Source organism: Oncorhynchus mykiss, chromosome 32 (assembly GCF_013265735.2).
Source record: "Oncorhynchus mykiss isolate Arlee chromosome 32, USDA_OmykA_1.1, whole genome shotgun sequence".
NCBI lineage: Eukaryota > Metazoa > Chordata > Actinopteri > Salmoniformes > Salmonidae > Oncorhynchus > Oncorhynchus mykiss.
Window position 1 is genome coordinate 18,674,830 of NC_050572.1, and position 22,451 is coordinate 18,697,280.

Here is a 22,451-nt window from a genome sequence, read left to right on the forward strand (position 1 = left end):
GTTGGCAGGGAGTGCGATTTCTTGTTGGTGTCTCGCTCCTTGAAAGCGGCAGCCGTAGCCTATAGCTCAGTGCTGATGTTGCCTGTAATCCATGACTTCTGGTAGGGATATGTACGTACCGTACTGTGGGGACTACGTCGTCGATGCACTTATTAATGAAGCCGGTGTCTAATGTGTTAAGCTCTTCAATGCCATCGCATGAGTCCCAGAACATATTCAAGTCTGTGCTAGCGAAACGGTCCAGTATGTAGCATCCGAGTCATCAGACCACTTCCCTATTGAGTGCGTCACTGGTATTTCCTGTTTGATTGTAAGCAGGAATCAGGAGGATAGAATTATGGTCAGATTCTCCAAAATGGAGGGCCAGCTTTGTATGAGTGTGTGGAGTAAAGGTTCAAGTTTTTTTGCGCCTCTAGTTCCACAGGTGACATCCTGTAAACTTCTCCCACAGACCTTTCACCCAATCAATCAATTTGTCACTAGTTACCACAGCCACAAAGTCAAATCCAGCCTATTTCTACAGTTTCTTAAAATTAGATTTTTATCCACACTGGTAAACTTATGCCTAACCCTCTTAAGGTGTTAGAATTTTTACAATGGCCAATTGATTGTGGCTATGCTATTTAGTGGAAATTCATTAGTTATTTTGCTAAAAAATGTGGGCAATTTGAACGTGGATAGATGAGACGTTAACACCAGGTATAAACAGAGCTCTTGAAAGGCCGTTACCTCAGGTCAACCCCCATAAAAGTCTACTACGAGGTCAACACACAAGTCCCCCCCAAAACACTTGTCTGTGTAGGGGCTCACACATTTCAGCCCTCCATGTCACCCCCATGGTTCCTGTGCTGTTTTTCCCTTCCTAACCTTCCCCAGATAGTAGGGAGCCTCTGGTCTAGCATGGGAAGACTACTTTGGATTTAGATTGCCAGGCTGTGTCCCAAATGCCAACTTGATCCCCCCTATAGGCCATGGTCAATTGTAGAACACTATATAGGTAATTAGGTCACAGCTACCCGTGGACCCAGTACTGACCCAGGACTCCATGAGATCTTGGTTGGGTGCTCTGCTCCAGTAAAGGTTGCCTGTATCAAATTAACCAGAAGACTGACTTTGTAACACGATCCTCCTTGTGACTCACTCACAGCAGGGAAAACCCGGTCAGCAGTACTCAATCTAATAGATAAGATGTACTGCTGTTGAATGTACCCACTGTTAGGGAGACTGCATTGCATGAGGGCCGGGTCTTTTCCACTTGACATTACCAAATCTACAGGTGTCCACCTCTAATGTTCAGTAGGGCACACAAAACACATTCTTAGACCTACCTGACAGATACTGAACTGCGGCCATTGTTTACAGTAAGGGCTTTATTCAACGTGGATCGCTGAAGTGTTGACGATATTTGTAATCTCAGGAAGGTTGCATAATCACATTAACAGATTTAATAGAGCCCTGACTCACCTGGTTCTGAATCTATTAAACCAAATTGAATCTCAGAATACCCCTTTTAGCTACAGAGTTAGAGATTCCATTCCTGGTTTCATTGAAGTATCTACTTACATGGTTGTTTAATTATTCAATTGTACAAAACAAACACAAAAAAAAAACATTCATTCTGGGTGCTCTCCTTGCCTGAGTTTTCTGTAAGGTAACAAACTCAGCAAGCAGATTTAGAGAAAAAGTAAGCCTCTAATCAAGCCAACTGGACTTTCTCCATGGTCTCAGCTTCAAACAAGTGAACAAAACAAAACAGGTCAGTGAAGTCTCTTAAACTACACACTGTGCACTGGATGTAGTAAAAACAACATGGGCTTATTGAATACATTTTATAAACACAGTCATATGTCAGCGTAACTCAAGTACAAAAAGTTAGTTCAATGAGCCTGAAATAGCCACAACCAAATAACAAGCATAATCATTGTGACACTGCCTCGTGATAAAAACATTAGGGACGACACTGAAATAACTAAATCAGGGGTGCCGTTCTATTGAGAGAAATTCAATGACGAAAATATGACCAACAGAAAACGTAATTAACTAAGTGTTACAAGCAGCCCATGAGTCATTTGATGTGAAAAAAAGAACTAGAAAATCAACAACCTCCGACCCATAGAAAACAAACATGTACTTTAGGGACATATAAAATAATTTTTATTGTCCATTTTGCTTACTTTCTACGTAGTTGCATTTCTAGACACCGTCATCATGAAAGAACGCAGCTACGGTTTTTATCCAGACAGACGCAGGTAATGTTTGTTCTCTTCTCTCTCCCCCGGATCTCAATATAGAATTATTGTATGAAAAAAACCTAATATCTTTTCCTTTGTCTCTGTTATACTCAACATAAAAATGGTGGTTGGCTGGGTAGGCCAGGCCAGACAGAGGGTCCATCCCAGGCCCCAGGCTGAGGGCACCGTTCAGGGCTGGGCCCCGGCAGCGGCTGGGACCTGAGTGGCCAGAGCACTGGGGGAGGAGATCACAGGAGAGCCCGCCACATTAGCCAGGGGCTGCGACGAGGACATGGAGGTGATGCCTGGAGAAGAGAAATTAAAAGATGAAGACGAAAACCGTGCAGTAGCAGACAGAAGATGAAAACCGCATCAGGAAGTGGCTGGGGACTTCCTCCATTAGCAAATTATCACACAAGAACTGATTCTGTTTTTGATCAATAACCAAATAACCATCCTCCTTTGCAGACATATCATCAGACCCTGTGTTTGTTACCTGTCATCATACTGGAGGAGCTGACTGGGGTAGAACCAGTCGACAGCCCTGATGTAGAGCCCATCCTCGCCTGGTCTTTCACAATGGGGTCTGACAGAGAGACAAACTCAATTACAATCACACAAGCAAACATAGCACATCATTGAATACACAAATGGCGTGCAGAGATGCATGACAGTCCAATATATTCCAGTGTAGACTGTGGAAAAACTGACACGGAAACTATGGATAACAGGGAGGTAACATTAAAGCTCACAGAAGTAGGGCTGGTCCAAGGTGAGTGGGTGTGAGAGAGATGGATAATGAGGTGCAGCTCACAGAAGTAGGGCTGGTCCATGGTGAGTGTGTGTGAGAGAGATGGATAATGAGGTGCAGCTCACAGAAGTAGGGCTGGTCCATGGCCTCCCGGGCTGTGAGGCGGGCGTGGTGGTCGTAGCGCAGCAGCTTGTCCAGGAAGTCCAGAGCCTCGGTGCTCACCAGGTGCTGATTCTCACTGTGCACAAACCTCTCCCACCGTTTACGGGAATGTCTGGGTAACAAAGAGACTAAACGATCAGCAACAATACAACATGGACACAGCCTCTCCTCAAACCTCTCCCACCACTTGACAGAGCATAAATGGTCACACGGTAAGTGTTAGTGTGTTGCAGTTGGGTATGTGCTGAATCGCTGATCGACAAATCACCTTCCATCCCACATAACTACTCATGTGATTCTATGCCTCGCCTTGCTCAAACTGACAGATAGACCGATAGACGCAACATCGAGATTTGAGATCAACCTACCTGCCCAGAATGTCGTTGAACCGTGGGTCTAGCTCGATGTTGTATTTATCGATGTAGTCATAAAGATCTTCTGTGCCCAGGACTTTTGCGATTCGTACAAGCTGCAAAACAAACGAGACTGACATGCGTTAAACACTGGGGGGCAGCACCTGCTGTCTGAACATCAATAGATATATAGAGGGGTTAGGATAAAGCAGTACACACATTAACATTGGACATGTGTGTGCATCTCTTTGGGGGTTAAGGCCAGGTTACTATTAAAACACTGACACTTTAGTTAAAAGCACTATACAGATACAATGTAATTGATTGATATATAATTTGGTTGATTTGACATGGTGGCTGAGCTCTCACCTGGTCGTAGTTGTCGTGTCCGTGGAAGAAAGGCTCCTTCCTGAAGATCATACTGGCCAGCATGCAGCCCAAGCTCCACATGTCTAAACTGTAGTCATACATCTATATAGGGGCACAGTCAACAGGGAACGGCATCAGGGCACAGTCAACAGCACCGGGATAAATGTTCTAAAAAGCCAGAGAACTGCCTGACCTGGTAGTCGACTAGCAGCTCTGGACCCTTGAAGTATCGGGACGCCACTCGTACATTGTACTCCTGAGCAGGGTGGTAGAACTCTGCCAAACCCCAGTCTATAAGGCGAAGCTAGAAACAACCAATCAACAGCTACATCACTAGAACCAAACAGCCAGGACTTTAGTCAGATAAAGATCAAACCAAAACTCAGGACATTTTGTTCAAAACTTAACAGATATGCATGTGGGTGGAATACATGAATGGTTAATTGTGTATACAGTATCAGATGTCTACACTTTCAAGTCGCAATGGAGGACAAAACCTTAAATAAAAATTAGATATTACAAAAATAAACCAAAGACTATCTCTGAAATGTGTCTTACCTCAGGAGGTAACATGAAATATTCTACCAACTGAATGAAAAGGTAAAAAAAGGTGTATCACACACCGGATAGGTGCAGTGATGGGTTGTTTTACAGGGTCAGGGAAAGTAGTACGGCACCTCTGGAGCAAATTAGGGTTAAGTGCCTTGATCAACAAATTGGCTAAATGCCTTGTATGTCACAATTGGACCAATCACAGATGAGACCGGGTGCTTTGTGAACCAACTAAACAAGTCGCACACTGTGGGGCAATACTCCACCCATGCGTTGGTCTTTGGTGGAGTAAGTTAGCCAATCAGGGAAAGAAGGGAGGGAAAAGGGAGAAATAGGCCAGTACCTTTCTGTGTTCGTGGTCAATCATGACGTTGTGTGGCTTGACGTCTCGGTGCATGATGCCCATACTGTGACAGTAGTCCAGGGCCTGTGGGTGGGAACAGAGAGGAGAGATGAAAGCAGAAACAGCTGGGAACTGGCTCAGGTGAACTAGGACAGAGGCAGAAAGTTGTGTAACGGGAAAAAAATGCCACGGCATTCAGGTGAATAACAGGTCTCTCTCACGTATTCCAGCCAATTAAGCAGGGACAGTGGCCTTGTCAGTCATCTTTATGGCTGCACTAAGTCCTACTGATGTAAACATAATGGTAAATACTTGGCCAACTTCAGTATCATCGGTGGTGATGGTGTAATGATTCATTTGCTTTCTCACTGTCAGCATATAGCCCTACACAGCACTTAAACGGATTTAATGACTCCGTTTTAAATACAATAATCATATTGAAAAGCACAGATGACACTATAGGCCACTGATCCTCATAAACCCTTCTCCCGGGGAGCTGCAGGTTTTTGTCCCATGATCTGAGATCACTACTAATCTATAGGCTAACAACCATGGATAGGGATTCCTATCCTTAATTCCGGATCTCTGACAGCTACTTTAGCTGATGTTTCACCAGCATCAGTGAGGCCAGGGAGAGAGCATCAGATATGCGAGAAGGCCAAGTCTGTGGGATAAGAACAGGAGCAGATGCTTTACCGTGCTTGTGGGCTGGGGAGAGCGTTCCGTGATCCAGCTTAGCACACCTTAGCTTGGCAGCACGTATCAACAAGGCTGCTACCACTGAGACAGAGCTGCCATAGAGCAGAAAACCATGGTGAACCCTGTGACAGACCATTGTACTGTAATCCACCACCAGCCATTTATAGAGAAAAATATTAAGACAAAAGTACAGTATCTTCCCATTGTCCTCAGTCATATTTGGTATATGCTTAATTTTGATTAAAATAAATATAAAACCAGCAGGTTTTCATCCATCCATACAGGCTACATAATAAACTGATGAAGTCTCAGGCATAGTAGTTTTCCTGTAGCACCAGCGTGAGGAGCAACTGTGGTAGAAATACTCCTAGCTGAGCAGGGGTTGGGCTGCGAGTACAGAAAGGCACAATGTGTCAGGCCTGTCCACTCATAAATCCTCATGCTTTGAACACGTCTCCTACATATGGGTTGCCTCTTCCTCGCCTGCTCAGAGTTTCTGCTTGCCACAGTAAAGAGATTCCCTCAGCAGCGGCGGCGGCTCAGTTAATTTCGTCAAGAACTACAACGAAATACACTTGTCAACTACCTATTTTTCCTGACAAAAACAAATGACTATAACAAGACGCCCTAGGGAAAAAACGATTTACTAAATTACTTTTCATTTTAGTTCACGAAAACGCCACAAATCTCCTTTTCAACCGTTTTGTCCAATCATAAGCATGCATGGCTTCTCAGAATATTTAATGCAATCCTCTCAATGGCTGATAACTTTTCAGTTGCGCGGGCTGCTTGAGAAAAGCAGGCTCTTCCACACACACAGTTCCAGGGAGGTCATTCAATCACACGCCTCTTGAACTGCCACGAAGCCAGAGCACTTCAATTGCAACTTCCCTCAATTAGAAACAATGTCTTTGATTATCTTTGCTTTCGTATAGGCAATTTTTGTTCTGATCACATGAGAAGATCTATTTTGCCACATACGCCGTTATTCATCTGTTTTGCCACTCTCGAGGTATGCAAATGAGAGTTGTGGTTCCCTTTATCCAATTGGAAAAACAAAATGCTATTTGCTGAATTTTAAGAGTACAGTAATACTTTTAGCATTGTTGGAAAGCTCAGATTCTACACCTTAATGAAATCACAGTTATTTACCCCCCTCAAACAGTTGTGTAAATTGTTTAGCCTGTAGCCAAGGCTTTATAGCCTGTATGGTTATTATGGCTGGCATTGGTTACAATCTGCCACAATATCAATGTTGCCAGTTAAGGTATAAGAGTGGACAGTAGGCCTAGTTGGACAAGGCCATCTGATTATGCCAATGATGAACGTTAAGGGCAAATATTAATTATTTAAATGGGAACAAAATGCACTGTGACTAAAACTAGACAAATTGTCCAGCGTTTTAGTCGACTGATTGTCCAGCGTTTTAGTCGAACTAAAAACTAATGAAGGATAAATTGCTAAAACGTGACCAAGACTAAAACAATCTAACACAGCTGCCAAAATTAACACTGTAGCAGCTAGGGTAAATCCCCTCCCCCGTGGGAGAGAGACTGACTAGATGCTCCCCACCCTAAAGCTCTATAACATGTCCTAAATACAGTACAGGAACCGTGCATCAGAATGTAGGCTAATCTCAGAGGTGAATGCAAGGTACTGGCCTACACCTACCGATGTCAGGCCATAATGTCATTGATGCAGCCTGACTCAACATAACAGTCCAGTACCAGGTGGATAATATGCTTGTGACATTTAATGTAAGTGGCAGGTGTCGTTTACGTCCCTGTCAGTGAGCATTTCTCCTTTGCCAAGATAATCCATCCACCTGACCGGAAGCTGATTAAACGGCATGATCATTACACAGGGCCACATTGTGCTGGGGACAATATCAGGCCACTAAAATGTGCAGTTGTGTCACAACACAGTGCCACAGTTTTGCCAAATCTCAAATCCAATATTGGTGGCCAATATTGAGATGTATCGTGAGGCTACCCTGACGTATCTGAAATTACATGATCAATTGATTTTAACTGATCGTGAAACACATGCAGTTACTTGCTGTATAACTATAGAAATGTCCTTGTTTTTGAAAGAAAAGCAATTTTTTTTGTCCATTAAAATAATTAGTGTCTAGTTTGAGAAACAGACGCCTCAAGTCCTCAACTGGCAGCTTCATAAAATAGTACCCACAAAACACCCGTCTAAACGTCAACAGTGAAGAGGCGACTCCGGGATGCTGGCCTTCTAGGCAGAGTTCCTCTGTCCAGTGTCTGTGTTCTTTTGCCCATCTAAATCTCCTCTTTATTGGCCAGTCTGAGATATGGCTTTTTCATTGCAACTCTGCCTAGAAGGCCAGCATCCCAGAGTCACCTCTTCACTGTTGACATTGAAACTGGTGTTTTACACGTACTATTTAATGAAGCTGCTAGTTGAGGACTTGTGAGGCGTCTGTTTCTCAAATTAGACATTCTAATGTGCAGCTCCTCTTGCTCAGTTGTGCATCGGGGCCTCCCACTCTTTCTATTCTGGTTAGTGACAGTTTGCGCTGTTCTGGCAAGGGAGTAGTACACAGTGTTGTACAAGATCTTCAGTTTCTTGGCAATTTCTCACATGGAATAGCCTTCATTTCTCAGAACAAGAATAGACTGACTGACGAGAGTGAAAGGTCATTTTGAGCCTGTAATTGAACCCACAAATGCTAATGCTCCAGATACTAAACTAGTCAAAAGAAGGCCAGTTATATTGCTTCTTTAATCAGTACAACAGTTTTCAGCTTTGCTAACATAATTGCAAAAGCGTTTTCTAATGATCCATTAGCCTTTTAAAATGGTAAACTTGGATTAGCTAACACAACGTGCCACTGGAACACAGGAGTGATGGTTGGAGATAATGGGCCTCTTAATGGAATATCTACATAGGCATACAAAGTCAGCCATTACCAGCTGCATTAGTCATTTACAACATGAACAATGTCTACACTGTATTTCTGATACATTTTAAATTGACTATTTTTTTTTAACTTCTTTCAAAAATAAGGACATTCCTAAGTGACCAAACTTTTGAACGGTAGTGTATATATAGACACACTTTTAAATGGACAGCCGTTCGCCGTCTACCCCCCATAATTAGGTCTTACCTTTAAGATCTCGTACATGTAGAACCGTATGTCGTAGTCTGATAGCGTTTGATATAATTGCTACAAGAAAAGAAAAAAACAGTTCACTAGAATGACAGTTCAAGCGAAGGCCTCCATTCTGAATGGAAGCAAATGAGTGATGCTACTTACCTTGAAGTCTGTGTTGTTAACATGTTCAAAAACCAGGGCTGGAGTCCGGGACTGCAATCATAAGACAAAATGTATTTTTGAAATGTTCATAAACACAGACCAAATATGTTGAGTAAAATCATTACAAAGCGGATGCATACCAGAGTCTGCTGGATTTTCAGCGAGAGTGGTGCCCAAAATGTCATATGATATGTACCGGGCAGCACGACGGCATGCATTATTAGTAGGTGGAGAAACTGACCACTGGATCCTTGACGATGTCTAGAAGTGTGATGATGTTGGGGCCACCTCGCAGGTTTTCTAGAATCTTGATTTCTCGCTTGATTTTCTTCTTCTTTACTGGCTGTTAGGCACAAGAGAAGAACATGCAGGAGATTGGAAGGAAAATAAAGTTGGACAGTGCTTCTGAGAAATACCATGCTGTGAGCAGTATCTAGAAAGCCTTACCCAGAACATGTACTTTATTTTGTATTTAATTGGGTAAGTCAGTTAAGAACAAATTCTTATTTACGACGGCCTACCCCGGGCCAAAACCTAACGATGTTGGGCCAATTATGTGCCGCCCTATGGGACTCCCAATAACGGCCGGCTGTGATACAGCCTGGAATCAAACCAGGGTCTGTAGTGACACCTCTAGCACAGATGCAGTGCAATAGGCTGCTGCGCCACTCGGGAGCCCATTGTACAGTCTATAGGCCAAATGATAAACAAAAGGCTAGCTGCCAGGCCCTTACTGAAGCCCATCCACAGCGTGAGGAACTTTGGGTCTGAGGTGCAGAGCCCGTAGTCTAGTGGTAACAATGTCTCACTCAACTGGAGACCGGGGTTCAATACCAGTCTCCACCGTTCCAAAGGTTATTCCCGCTTGCCTGTCTCCTACTGTTTCCAACTGTCTAAATAACACGAAAAGAAACTCAGCAAAAAAAGAAACATCCTCTCACTGTCAACTGCGTTCATTTTCAGCAAATTTAACATACGTAAATATTTGTATGAACATAACAAGATTCAACAACAGAAGTTGAACAAGTTCCACAGACATGTGACTAACAGAAATGGAGTAATGTGTCCCTGAAAAAAAAAGGGGGGGGGGGGGGGAGAACAAAAGTAACAGTCAGTATCCGATGTGGCCACCAGCTGCATTAAGTACTGGAGTGCATCTCCTCCTCATGGACTGCACCAGATTTGACAGTTCTTGCTGTGAGATGTTACAACACTCTTCCAACAAGGCACCTGCAAGTTCCCAGACATTTCTGTGGGGGGGTGGGGCCCTAGCCCTCACCTTGAGATCCAGATTCTTCGCTGGCCATGGCAGAACACTGACATTCCTGTCTTGCAGGAAATCACACACAGAACAAGCAGTATGGCTGGTGGCATTGTCATGCTGGAGGGTCATGTCAGGATGAGCCTGCAGGAAGGGTACCACATGAGGGAGGAGGATGTCTCCCCTGTAACACACAGCTTTGAGATTGCCTTCAATGATAACTTCCTCAGTCCGATGATGCTGTGACACAACGCCCCAGACCATGACTCTCCACCTCCAAATCGATCCCTCTCCAGAGTACAGGCCTCGGTGTAACACTCATTCCTTCGACGATAAATGCGAATCAGACCATCACCCCCGGTGAGACACTCGTTAGCGAAGAGCACTTTTTGCCAGTCCTGTCTGGTCCAGCGACGGTGGGTTTGTGCACATAGGTGAAGTTGTTGAGGCCTATAGGCATACAAGCCCTCAGTCCAGCCTTTCTCAGCCTATTGCAGACAGTCTGAGCACTGATGGAGGGATTGTGCATTCCTGGTGAAACTCAAGCAGTTGTTGTTGCCATCCTGTACCTGTCCCACAGGTGTGATGTTCAGATGTACCGATCCTGTGCCGGTGTTACACGTGGTCTGCCACTGTGAGGACGATCAGCTGTATGTCCTGTCTCCCTGTAGTGCTGACTTAGGCGTCTCACAGTACAGACATTGCAATTTATTGCCCTGGCCACATCTGCAGTCCTCATGCCTCCTTGCTGCATGCCTAAGGCACATTCACGCAGATGAGCAGGGACCCTTGGCATCTTTCTTTTGGTGTTTTTCAGAGTCAGTGTCCTAAGTTTTCAGAACTGTGACTTTAATTGCCTACCGTCTGTAAGCTGTTAGTGTCTTAACGACTGTTCCACAGGTGCATGTTCAATAATTGTTTATGGTTCATTGAACAAGCATGGGAAACAGTGTTTAAACCCTTTACATTGAAGATTTGTGGAGTTATTTGGATTTTTACAAATGATCTTTGAAAGACACGGCCCTGAAAGGAAATTTTTATTTATATATATATATATATATATATATATATATATATATATATATATATATATATATATATATATATATATATATATATATATATATATATATATATATATATATATATATATATATATATATATATATATATATATATATATATATATATATATATATAAATAAATAAATAAATAAATAAAAGAAACACTGGTCTCAGTAACTGTTCACTGGAGTGAAAGAGAAGTCCAGAGCCAGTACCTTGAGTATTTTGACTACTACTTTCTCGTTGTTTGTGATGTTGATGGCTTCAAACACTTCGCTGTATTTGCCTCGGCCGAGTTTTCGCACCAGCTGGTAGTCATCTTGATTCCTGAGGGTCAGACAGAGAAAAAAAAAAAAGAGTAATATTCACAACAATGTTAAGACGGATAAGCCCACGATTCCCCCAACAGAGTTAACACTGATACAGGATGATAAAGCTGGCACATTCCAAGTTCTTAATTAGAGTTGCAACGCACCAGGGCCATGTTGTAGGGAGAATGTGATGAATAGAGCCGATGCGAGTCCTTACTCTACATAAGGCATGTTTGTTCTACTTCATATATTTCTATGTGAACGCTCCATTCCTGTCTTGCTCTGCTGAACATGGCCCAGATAGGGGAGCACGCCATAGATAAATCTCATAGGGAGAATCTAAATTGCATACTCCTCACGTCCTTTCTCCTATCCTCTTTCTCAAAACCCATTGCATGAGAAAGCCAGAAGGAAGAGAGGATGCGAGTAGTACGTCAGTATGTTGAACACTGAAATGGGTAAGGGTGTGGTGCTGCCGTGGACAATCACATGGCTTGATGGCTAGCTCAGCTCACCCCCACTCCACAACGTGTGACTCGTAGTCCCAGTACTCCCGGGGTCTCTGTGTGTTCACGTCGGGGTAAACCCGGGATCGACTGGTGACCGGGCCAGACATGTTCAGGTGGACGCAAAGGCTGCCTCAGGACCTATGGGTCAAGGCAGAGAAGACCATAGAAATGCATTAAACAGAGAGAGAAACACACACACGGATGGACAGCTGTGAAGCCGCTGTGCATTTTTAATTTTACCTTTATTTAACTAGGCAAGTCAGTTAAGAACAAATTGTTTTCAATGACGGCCTAGGAACTGCCTTGTTCAGGGGCAGAATGACAGATCTTTACCTTGTCAGCTCTGGGATTCTTGCAACCTTTCGGTTACTAGTCCAATGCTCTAACCACTAGGCTACCTGCCATCCCATTTGAAAGAAACACTGGTCTCAGTAACTGTTCAATGAAGTCCAGAGCCAGTACCTTGAGTATTTTGACTACTACTTTCTCGTTGTTTGTGATGTTGATGGCATCAGACACGTCGCTGTATTTTGAATCCTATGGCCTAATTTGAGTCCAGACACCTTTATCAACTATAGGTTGAGCTATAGTGTGGAGCCATATGAAACGGGTGTTTTTGTCATCACGGCCCATCGTAGAATCTTAGCCTATCCATTCCAAATGGTCATCATGTGGGCGCTGATTTTTTTTTTAAATTTAGCAGGATAACTTCATTAATTTGGTGCAAATTGGATTTCTGCTACTGAATCAATGAACAGGGAAAAACATGGCCTCTAGCTAAATGTAAAAAGGCAAAATAAAAGACAACACTATAAGTTTGGTTAATTCAAGACGTTTTTCCACCAACTTTAGCATTTCACCAAATTTTCTTTATATATGAAAAGGTATTGCCAGCGCCAAGCCTCTACTTTTATTTCCGGCTACCAACCTATGCGATAAAATTCACGTGGTGCATTGGCAGCACTACTTTCTTAAGCCCTTGATGGTTGCTAAGCAGCACCCGTTACTATTATCCTCCTGGCAGTTCTAAACTTTGCGAGCCATGTCACTTCACCCATCTCTTCACATAGCCCACCACATGCACGATTTTCTTAACCACAACTGGACAAATGCATAACAAATTACTGTGGGAATAAATAATAACCAAATTACTAAAATATTGGAATAAAGTAGACCAGTGCAATGAAGGCATCAACTTGTTGCTTACTCATCCAATTGTTATAGAACATTTAAAAACACTAGCCTACCCACGTGTGGTCAACTATTTCAGCACCGTTTGGCTCTGCTTTGAGAGAAGTGTGGGGTCTTGATAAAAATCTATAAAAAAGGTCAAATTTTCCTTCTCACTGAATCAACATATTGGTTAGTTTACAACTAGGCTCTGGAAATGTTAGTTAAATTGACCTGAATGGGGTCACCAGAGTGGCGAAGTGGTCTAAGTAGCTGTGCCACTAGAGGACATAGTTCGAGTCCAGGCTCTGTCGCAGCCTGCCGCGGCCAGGAGACCCATGGGGCGGCGCACAATTGGCCCAGTGTCGTCCAGGTTACGCGAGGGTTTGGTCGGCAGGGATGTTCCTGTACCATCGCGCACTTGCGACTCCTGTGGCGGGCCGAGCGTAACGCACACTGACTCAGTCGCCAGGAGTACGGTGTTCCCTCCAACACTTTGGTGCAGCTGGCTTCCGGTTAAGCGGGAGTTGTGTCAAGAAACAGTGCGGCTTGGCTGGGTTGTTTCGGGGGACGCACAGCTCTCGACCTTCGCCTCTCCCGAGTACTACGGGAGTTGCAGTGATGGGACAGGTCTGTAACTACCAATTGGATACCATGAAATTGGGGAGAAAAGGGGGTTAAAAAATTATTTTTAATTTGATCTTGTCTAGTTGGCTCATTTATTAGGACTGACATTTTGTCAGCATGTTATGTAGTTTAACAAGGGGATTATTTTACTCTTCACTCGTAGTCGCTCAGTAGCCTAGGCCTATTCACAACCAAAAAGCCTGTGACTCGTCTTAATGTGATTTTGTTGTTTCACTGAATCTCCATCTGTTTATTTGGTTAATTCTCTGGCTGGGCAGATAATCTAGTCATTTCCTCATCTACCACTGATCCGAAACATTCAGCACGCAATAATGGAGCCCATTATTTTGCATATAGGCAACTCCAAAAGTATGGACCCAAATACGCACGTTCAACCCTTTTGGCAGGTATCATTTGGACCATGAGAAAAGCCATGCGGGAATCAAGAAACGTTAAACTAGATGTGTAAACGTACCAACCGTGTTACGACTATGAATGAACAGTTACACCTTCAAAACCTACTTAACGGTTAGATCTGTTTTATACAAACTTGTTAGTAACGTGGCATCTGCAAAGGACATGAACCGAAGTCAGCTTGTCAAACAAGCAACTCTAGCCCAGATGTTAGAGTTGCTTTGCAGCTTCCGAGTTCATCTCCAAAATAAAAGTCTGTTTTAGAACTGCATTCAATAAGGACATTATACCAGTAGATGAAGTAGTATAGGCTCGGGCCTTCTGCAAATTACTTGTGTGAGAATGATAAAGACACAAACAAGCCTCATTTAGAATAACTGCCTGGGCTGCAAAATAGAAAGTAATTATGATTTAGGTTAGGCCTATTCCACTATCTAAATATGCCATGCTGTTGTGTTATTTAAATGGCTATATAATTTCATAATTTATTTTCATAGCCGCATGGGGCTACTGTGGTGAGTAATGAATCACACTTTTTCCAGTATTTGGGAGCACAGACTTATTGGTCTTATATTAGGCATTTTGACTGTTGTATTAGTGAATTCCATTCCGTATGTAGGCTTGTTATAGCCATTTGCATTGCACAACCCCATCCCACAGAGGCTATAGCCATATAAATCAATGAGAAAACAAAATATTGATCGTCTTGGCTATAACCTGTCCTGATTGAAATAACCAAGGGGTCCCAAATGGTCAAGACTATCTATAGCCTATTCTTATGGCCAGATCTGTTTTCCCTATCAGCCACTGCATGTGCTTCAACAACTTTGTTGAAAATGTATTTAGAGGCGTGTGAGCTAGGGTTTCTTTTTAAACACAAATAGAGTACTACAATTATTCCACAAAACAGTACCCAAAATGTTCCTAAATTACAATGCCTACAAGTTGAAATACATGTTTTTTTGTAAGTTATCTAAATTCTCAAGTTCTTTAGCCTAATTTTGAATACACACATGGATTTCAATAAACATATGGATAAGAGTTCTATTCTCTTTGATGTAGTTCCTATTGCAACTCAGACAAATGACAATGGATGACATAATGACTGAACTGAATGAAGGATTAATTGAAATGTTAAAATATGTTGCACGCATCATGCATGCCCTCCACTTAATTTGGCTAGTAGGCAAATAGACCTACAGTCGGGTATAATGAATGGTTTCATTCCTCCAGAAGGGCATCTTCTGAGGCCGAGGTGTGCTTTTCCCAAGGCGCTGCATGGAGATCACAAGCTCTTCAACTAGGCAGCAGTGTCGCGATGGAGAGAATATCCTACACGGAGACTACCTAAGACCACTGCAACAGAGATATTGTAAAGAGTGGGAATAAGCTTATAACAGACTTAACCTACATTTAACCTCTATATTGTTCATTTCACAGTACATATGTTCATGACCAATTCATATAAATCATGTCAAATTATTTCAAATTCATATTAACCCTTCCTACAGAATATGCATTGGCAAGAATGAGAGATTAAATAAATAATCAAAATATTGAGTTGCAAAGACTCCAGTGGTCATACATATTTCATAGATTCACCAAACATCTACTATTCTGTTTAATTATTCCTGGTAGATACTACTGGTTGTGATTGCAGACAGAGCCCAGAGAATGGGATGGTGCAATATTGAATTACTCATTTTGATAAGGTGCATGAATGACAATGTTCACGTCACCCAGAGATATGGCCATGCTGTAGAGGTACACCTAGCAGACTCCAACTTCACTGTTGTAGGCACAACACAGCTAATGCTATCTAGACTTGGGCAGGCAAACAAATCCATGACAGTAGCCACCTTATTGTGAAGTCAACTCAACTGAGTAATTGAGACTTAACTTTGAAACATGCAGGATAACTCATTCCAGTTTCCATATATATATATATATATATATATATAGGGACGTTTCTTTTTTTGCTGAGTTATATATATATATAAAAAAATAACTCAGCAAAAAAAGAAACGTCCCCTTTTCAGGACCCTGTCTTTCAAAGATGAATCGTAAAAATCCAAATAATTTCACAGAACCATAAACAATTATTGAACATGCACCTGTGGAACAGTCGTTAAGACACTAACAGCTTACAGACGGTAGGCAATCAAAGTCACAGTTCTGAAAACTTAGGACACTGAAGAGGCCTTTCTATTGACTCTGAAAAACACCAAAAGAAAGATGCCAAGGATCCCTGCTCATCTGCGTGAACTTGCCTTAAGCATGCAGCAAGGAGGCATGAGGACTGCAGATGTGGCCAGGGCAATAAATTGCAATGTCCGTACTGTGAAACGCCTGAGACAGCACTACAGGGAGACAGGACAGACAGCTGATCGTCCTCGCAGTGGCAGACCACGTGTAACAACACGTGCACAGGATCGGTACATCACACCTGCAGGACACGGACAGGATGGCAACAACAACAACTGCACGAGTTACACCAGGAATACACAATCCCTCCATCAGTGCTCCGACTGTTCGCTACAGGCTGAGAGGCTGGACTGAGGGCTTGTAGGCCTGTTGTAAGGCAGATCCTCACCAGACAGCAACATCGCCTACGGGCACAAACCCACCGTCGCTGGACCAGACGGACTGGCAAAAAGTTCTCTTCACTAACGAGTCGCGGTTTTGTCTCACATGGGGTGATGGTCGGATTCGCATTTATCGTCGAAGGAATATGGGTTACATCGAGGCCTGTATTCTGGAGCGGGATCAATTTGGAGGTGGAGGGTCTGTCATGGTCTGGGGCGGTGTGTCACAGCATCATCGGACTGAGCCTGTTATCATTGCAGGCAATCTCAAAGCTGTGCGTTACAGGGGAGACATCCTCCTCCCTCATGTGGTACCCTTCCTGCAGGCTCATCCTGACATGACCCTCCAACATGACAATGCCACCAGCCATACTGCTCGTTCTCTGCGTGATTTCCTGCAAGACAGGAATGTCAGTGTTCTGCCATGGCCAGCAAAGAGCCCGGATCTCAATCCCATTGAGTACGTCTGGGACCTGTTGGATCGGAGGGTGCGGGCTAGGGCCATTACCCCAGAAATGTCCGGGAACTTGCATGTGCCTTGGTGGAAGAGTGGGGTAACATCTCACAGCAAGATCTGGTGCAGTCCATGAGGAGGAGATGCACTGCAGTACTTAATGCAGCAGGTGGCCACACCAGTTACTGATTGTTACTTTTGACCCCCACCCCCCTTTGTTCAGGGACACATTATTCCATTTCTGTTAGTCACATGTCTGTGGAACTTGTTCACTTTATGTCTCAGTTGTTGAATCTTATGTTCATTCAAATATTTACACATGTTAAGTTTGCTGAAAATAAACGCAGTTGACAGTGAGAGGACATTTATTTTTTTGCTCGGGGTAGTACTCCTCACAGGCCATTTGGTGTATGTTTATTTTGTTGGGGAGATGAAACTGCCAAAACTCTGAAAGGTACTATTGTATGTTAGAATTTCAACAAGACTAAATATTTTGTCTGTAATCGTAACATGGTGTTTGTATGTTCACAGATTAAATTTCACAGTCATGTTTCACGCAAGGATTTTCTTACAGTCCTAACGATACGTACGTTCAACCTTTTGGCAGGTATCTGGCCCCATACAAAAGCATGCATAGGTTGTGAAATATGAACACATGCTTTAGAAAATAATATCAATCTATTTTTTCAATGTATCATGAAGTTACTCAATGTAAGACCCTAACAAAGCAGAGAGCTGGTAAGAAAAATATGAAACCTGGATCAATAAAGTATGGGCGTGCCTTCTTTTTGGTTTTATTACAATGGCTCCACACATTGCCATGACGTAAGTTGTGTGGGAAAAACGTCCTTTATATTTAATTCTGTTATATTTCATATTATTCTTAGCCTACTATAAAATATGTATTGACTATGATAAGGGTAGCCTAAGTGTGTCTTGTCTGTTTAATGAACAAAATAACTACTGAGTTCCTGTGCATGGCACAGCCACGTAGCATATAGACTGCACAGACCAGTAACATAATTAAACTCAAAATATGCCATTCTATTATTTGGAAAATAGATTAGTTTTGTTTCTTAGGACCTGCCCATAACCATTTAATAATGATTTGTGATGAGATATGTATATACATATAGTGGACTTCCACCCACATGGACCAACGTCTACTCTCACTCCTAGTTGCCAGCATGTGCACAGAAGATAAAAGGCTTATTATCTAAGCAATGTGGTACAAACGGGACTGTATGAATTGAGCGCTAAATTGTTTATTTTTTAATTTTTCAGATAACATACGTTAAAGTCTGTCTGTAAAAGGTATATGGTAACTGTGTGCCATTGCAATTTTAAAAACAGCAACAGCACGGGAGGGGAGTATCACTGCCTAACTTCACAAAAACACGAGACAGCCCTCCTGTCCTGTGTGAAGAATGAATTCTGTGCAGCAGACCTAATGGTATAATACCTGCAGCACACTATAAGAACTGTAGGATTGGGAATTGTCAGGGACCTCACAATACAATATTATCAGGACACTTAGGTGCCGTTACCATATGCATTGTGATTCAGTGTCGCGATTCAATTTTCCAAAGCATACTGCTCACTATAGGCCTGTCAGCTGCAGAGAAATAACATTTTCTTGATCAGTCATGCAAATAAAAGTTCTGAAAACAAGTTCATTCATTATTTACAAAGGAGATGACATAGGTACAGCAGACTAGTGCAACCCAGAAATAAATATATTTATAATCTCTTCAAACAATATTGCAATATTCAACTTCACAGATTCCCCCACCACTAAAGAACAGACCCTTCTGTCCTTTCCTTCAGTGAATGTTGTTGACCCTTATTTCACCCTGTAGGCCTATACAAGCTAAAGATGAAGCATCACAAACAGAATTGATTAACACGACGATAACAAAAGTCAGTAGTAGTATGCTACAGAAATAATTTAAGGAAACGTAGGTTAGGCTAGAGCTTTAAAAACAATATATTATTCAGAATTGTTCCATTGTCATTTAACCTGTCGTTACTGCAACAAAGGGAAACACTCAAATCTCACAAACCCATATTGCCTCACAACATGACAATGGCACATAGTATCACGATGGCTTCACATACCAAAACTTGAAACTAGACACATTCCACTCAAACCAAAACACCAAAGCCAACGTGCATAATAAAAATGTAACAGACACTTGTGCATTGTAAGAGGTGAACAGAAAGAACAGCTATTGTGTTTTGCAGCATAACCTTTTGGTTAGAATACCGTTCCAGAGAATCCAAGGACCCCTTTCCCAACACACTACCTTAAAGTGAGCTGTTTTGTTAAACAGTACCATAGTTAAACTAACTTCAGATCACATGCTTCTCTCAAAGTTAGAGCCAGTCACAAGGCCTGTGCCAGCACTTAAGGCAGATCTTTGGTCCCCTTAGATAAAAAAGTGGAAAATATAAAAGATAGGGAGTCGAATCTAAAATACCAGAGACATTCTACGTAAAAATGTTTAAAAAACTATGCAAAGATATCTTGATCAGGCTTTCAACAATAACAAGGGCAGAGGGGCATTAGCCTAATGATCATGGGAGACATGATCCCTGAGAGTACACCTAGCCTATATTGCACCTGATAAATATCTATGCCCAGGTAACATGGATTCAACCATTGCAAACCAAGATGTGATAGATACATGGCCCAAAAACGTGATGGGGTCTGGGATACAGACATTTTAAAAATGTGGCTACATGAGTCATACCAACATATTACCTACTATTTTTGTGAACTCTGGTTCCACTCCCGTAATTTCCCTATCAGAAGTTACTGTCTGTATAGTGCTGGACCTAATTGAACACAGAAAGGAAACAACGCAAAAGATAGCTAGTAGCTACCTTGTTAGAATTCCCCTGTAATTAGCTGACTAAACTCCATCAGAAACTTCTTTCACCATGGATTTGAGTTTAGTCAGCTACCCTGTAATAGGCTACACATAGCCAGAGCTTGAGTCAGGCTTGTGATCATTCAAGGAATTGATGAGCTGTTAATCATATGATTTAATTGCTTCTAGATAGAAACAAGTTGTATTATTTGAATTGAATATAAGTCAGACGAGATACATTGCACAAATTAGCTAGGTAGCTGGCTAGTTAGATATTTTGTTGGAAGACAAGTTGTCCTCTTTAGCTTCACACTCAACTTCAGAATGTCAGCTGTCAAAATGTAAACCCAACTATCTAGACGAGTTGGTCAAACACCTGTACAAGATACAACACACATTAAAAAAGGTAATTCAATAGACCCATAAAGATAGCTTTCCAACTAATCTTGGCTAGAATTATAGCTAACGTTAGCTAGCTAGCTGTTGATATATTCATCTAACCGGCTAGCTAACGTTAAATATCTAGCTAACTATCAGTTAACTGGATATTCACTAACGCTTTGCTAGTTCCAGTAGTATCTAGTTTTACATTAAAAAAATATATGTAAAAAGGTTCAAACTCATTTAAAGCTATCACTAGCCCCATCAACATTGGTAGTTATACTTGTTACGAAAAGCAAATTTCATTGATTATCACACGGTCATCAGGCCACAAGCATGGTGTTTTCCTAGCTAGATAATCGAGGAGGCTAGCTTAAACCGGTGGTTCAGAATGGTAAAAAAAAATGTCCACATTGAGATTTTATTCATGTTAAAGCTAGTGTGTGTATTAGCTACTTCAATATTCTTACGTGAGTACAGTGTCTTATTTCTATCTCGGTGCCTTGGTTTACGCCTTGCCACACAACCATAAGAGATAGTTAGCTATAATAGCTTGCTAACATTAGCCGCTCACCAGCAAGCCGTGTCCGGGGAAAAACTCCCAGTAGTTAGCAAGCTATGGTACCGCATTCATTCCACGAGATGATAACATGCGCGCGACAGAACAAGTGTTGAAGGCTACACTACAATCTAAACATTCAGGTTTTTCCTACGCAAAAAGGGTCAATTAAACGGGGGTAAACTAGATTAAAATATACAGTATATTACCTCTCAGAGCTTCGGAATGAAAATATAGCGACACCGAACTCAGGCAACCAGTTTGCGATAAAGGAAGGCAGTTCCTCAAGACTTCCACTCCTCGGGGTGGCGCTTGTCTGCATTTCATTTGATGGGCACTATTCCTGGTTTCCCAAACACGATCCTGGGGCCCCCCATGGATGAACGTTTTTGGCCCTAGCACTGCACAGCTGATTCAAATAATTCAAAGTTTGAAAATGAGTTAATTGAATCAGCTGTGTAGTCCTAGGGCAAAACAACTAAACGTGCACCCAGGGGGTGCCCCAGAACCGAGTTTGGGAAACCCTGATTGACAAGTAGGCTAGTAGTATCCAAGCATGTCAGAATAGAGCCAGGGACAAAGCAACATCACAACAAGCCCCACACTATAATTTTTGGCAGTGAACAAAATGTTCCCACAAGACTGTGTTAGCTTGCCAAGCAAAGTATTCACTCATAAAGCTAATGCAAGTCTTCAGATATCAGGCAAGTACACATCATCCAATCATTGTTCACTGAACATCACTCTCTTTCTTGGTCAAATAGCCCTAACACAGCCTGGAGGTGTGTTGGGTCATTGTCCTGTTGAAAAACAAATTATAGTCTCACTAAGCGCAAACCAGATGGGATGGAGTATCGCTGCAGAATGCTGGTTAAATGTGCCTTGAATTCTAAATAAATCACAGACAGTGTCACCAGCAAAGCATTCCCACACCTCCTCCTCCATGCTTCACGGTGGTAACCACACATGTGGAGATCATCCATTCGCCTACTCTGCATCTCATAAAGACACAACGGTTGTAACCAAAAATGTACAATTTGGACCATCAAGACCGAAAGACATATTTCCACCGGTCTAATGTCCATTGCTCGTGTTTCTTGGCCCAAGCAAGTCTCTTCATCTTATTGGTGTCCTTTAGTAGTGGTTTCTTTGCAGCAATTCATGCAGTCTCCTCTGAACAGTTGATGTTGAGATGTGCCTGTTACTTGAACTCTATTTATTTATCAGCATTTATTTGAGTTGCAATTTCTGAGGTGCAGTTAACTCTAATGAACGTATCCTCTGCATCAGAGGTAACTCTAGGTCTTCCTTTCCTGTGGCGGGTCCTCAAGAGAGTCCGTTTCATCATAGTGCTTGATGGTTTTTGCGACTGCACTTGAAGTAACTTTCAAAGTTCTTGAAATTTTCTGGATCAACTGACCTACATGTCTTAAAGTAATGATGGACTGTCATTTGTCTTTGCTTATTTGAGCTGTTCTTGCTATGATATGGACTTG

At 42.3% G+C, this 22,451-nt stretch overlaps 1 protein-coding gene across 4 annotated transcripts; it reads right to left on the reverse strand.

Annotated features, from left to right (window-relative positions):
* Positions 1-1,603: 1,603 nt before the first annotated feature.
* Positions 1,604-21,343, reverse strand: zgc:86598 (STKc_CK2_alpha domain-containing protein). 4 transcript variants are annotated; one of them, XR_005041321.1, is made up of 13 exons: positions 21,165-21,343; positions 11,899-12,030; positions 11,288-11,399; positions 8,988-9,089; positions 8,747-8,797; positions 8,597-8,656; positions 4,762-4,845; positions 4,060-4,170; positions 3,867-3,968; positions 3,513-3,613; positions 3,046-3,256; positions 2,728-2,817; positions 1,604-2,536 (listed from the first exon to the last, which is right to left on the reverse strand). XR_005041321.1 is itself a non-coding variant. In XM_021560010.2 (13 exons), the coding sequence occupies exons 2-13, from the start codon at positions 11,997-11,999 to the stop codon at positions 2,421-2,423; spliced, it is 1,179 nt and encodes a 392-aa protein (XP_021415685.1). In that variant the 5' UTR covers positions 12,000-12,030; positions 21,165-21,341; the 3' UTR covers positions 1,604-2,420. The 4 variants fall into 4 exon arrangements, 3 of the variants coding, with proteins under 3 accessions (XP_021415685.1, XP_036827063.1, XP_021415687.1); XM_021560010.2 differs by having other exon boundaries at positions 3,108-3,256; positions 21,165-21,341; XM_036971168.1 differs by lacking the exon at positions 21,165-21,343 and adding an exon at positions 20,971-21,099 and having other exon boundaries at positions 3,108-3,256.
* Between the last annotated feature and the right edge of the window lie 1,108 nt (positions 21,344-22,451).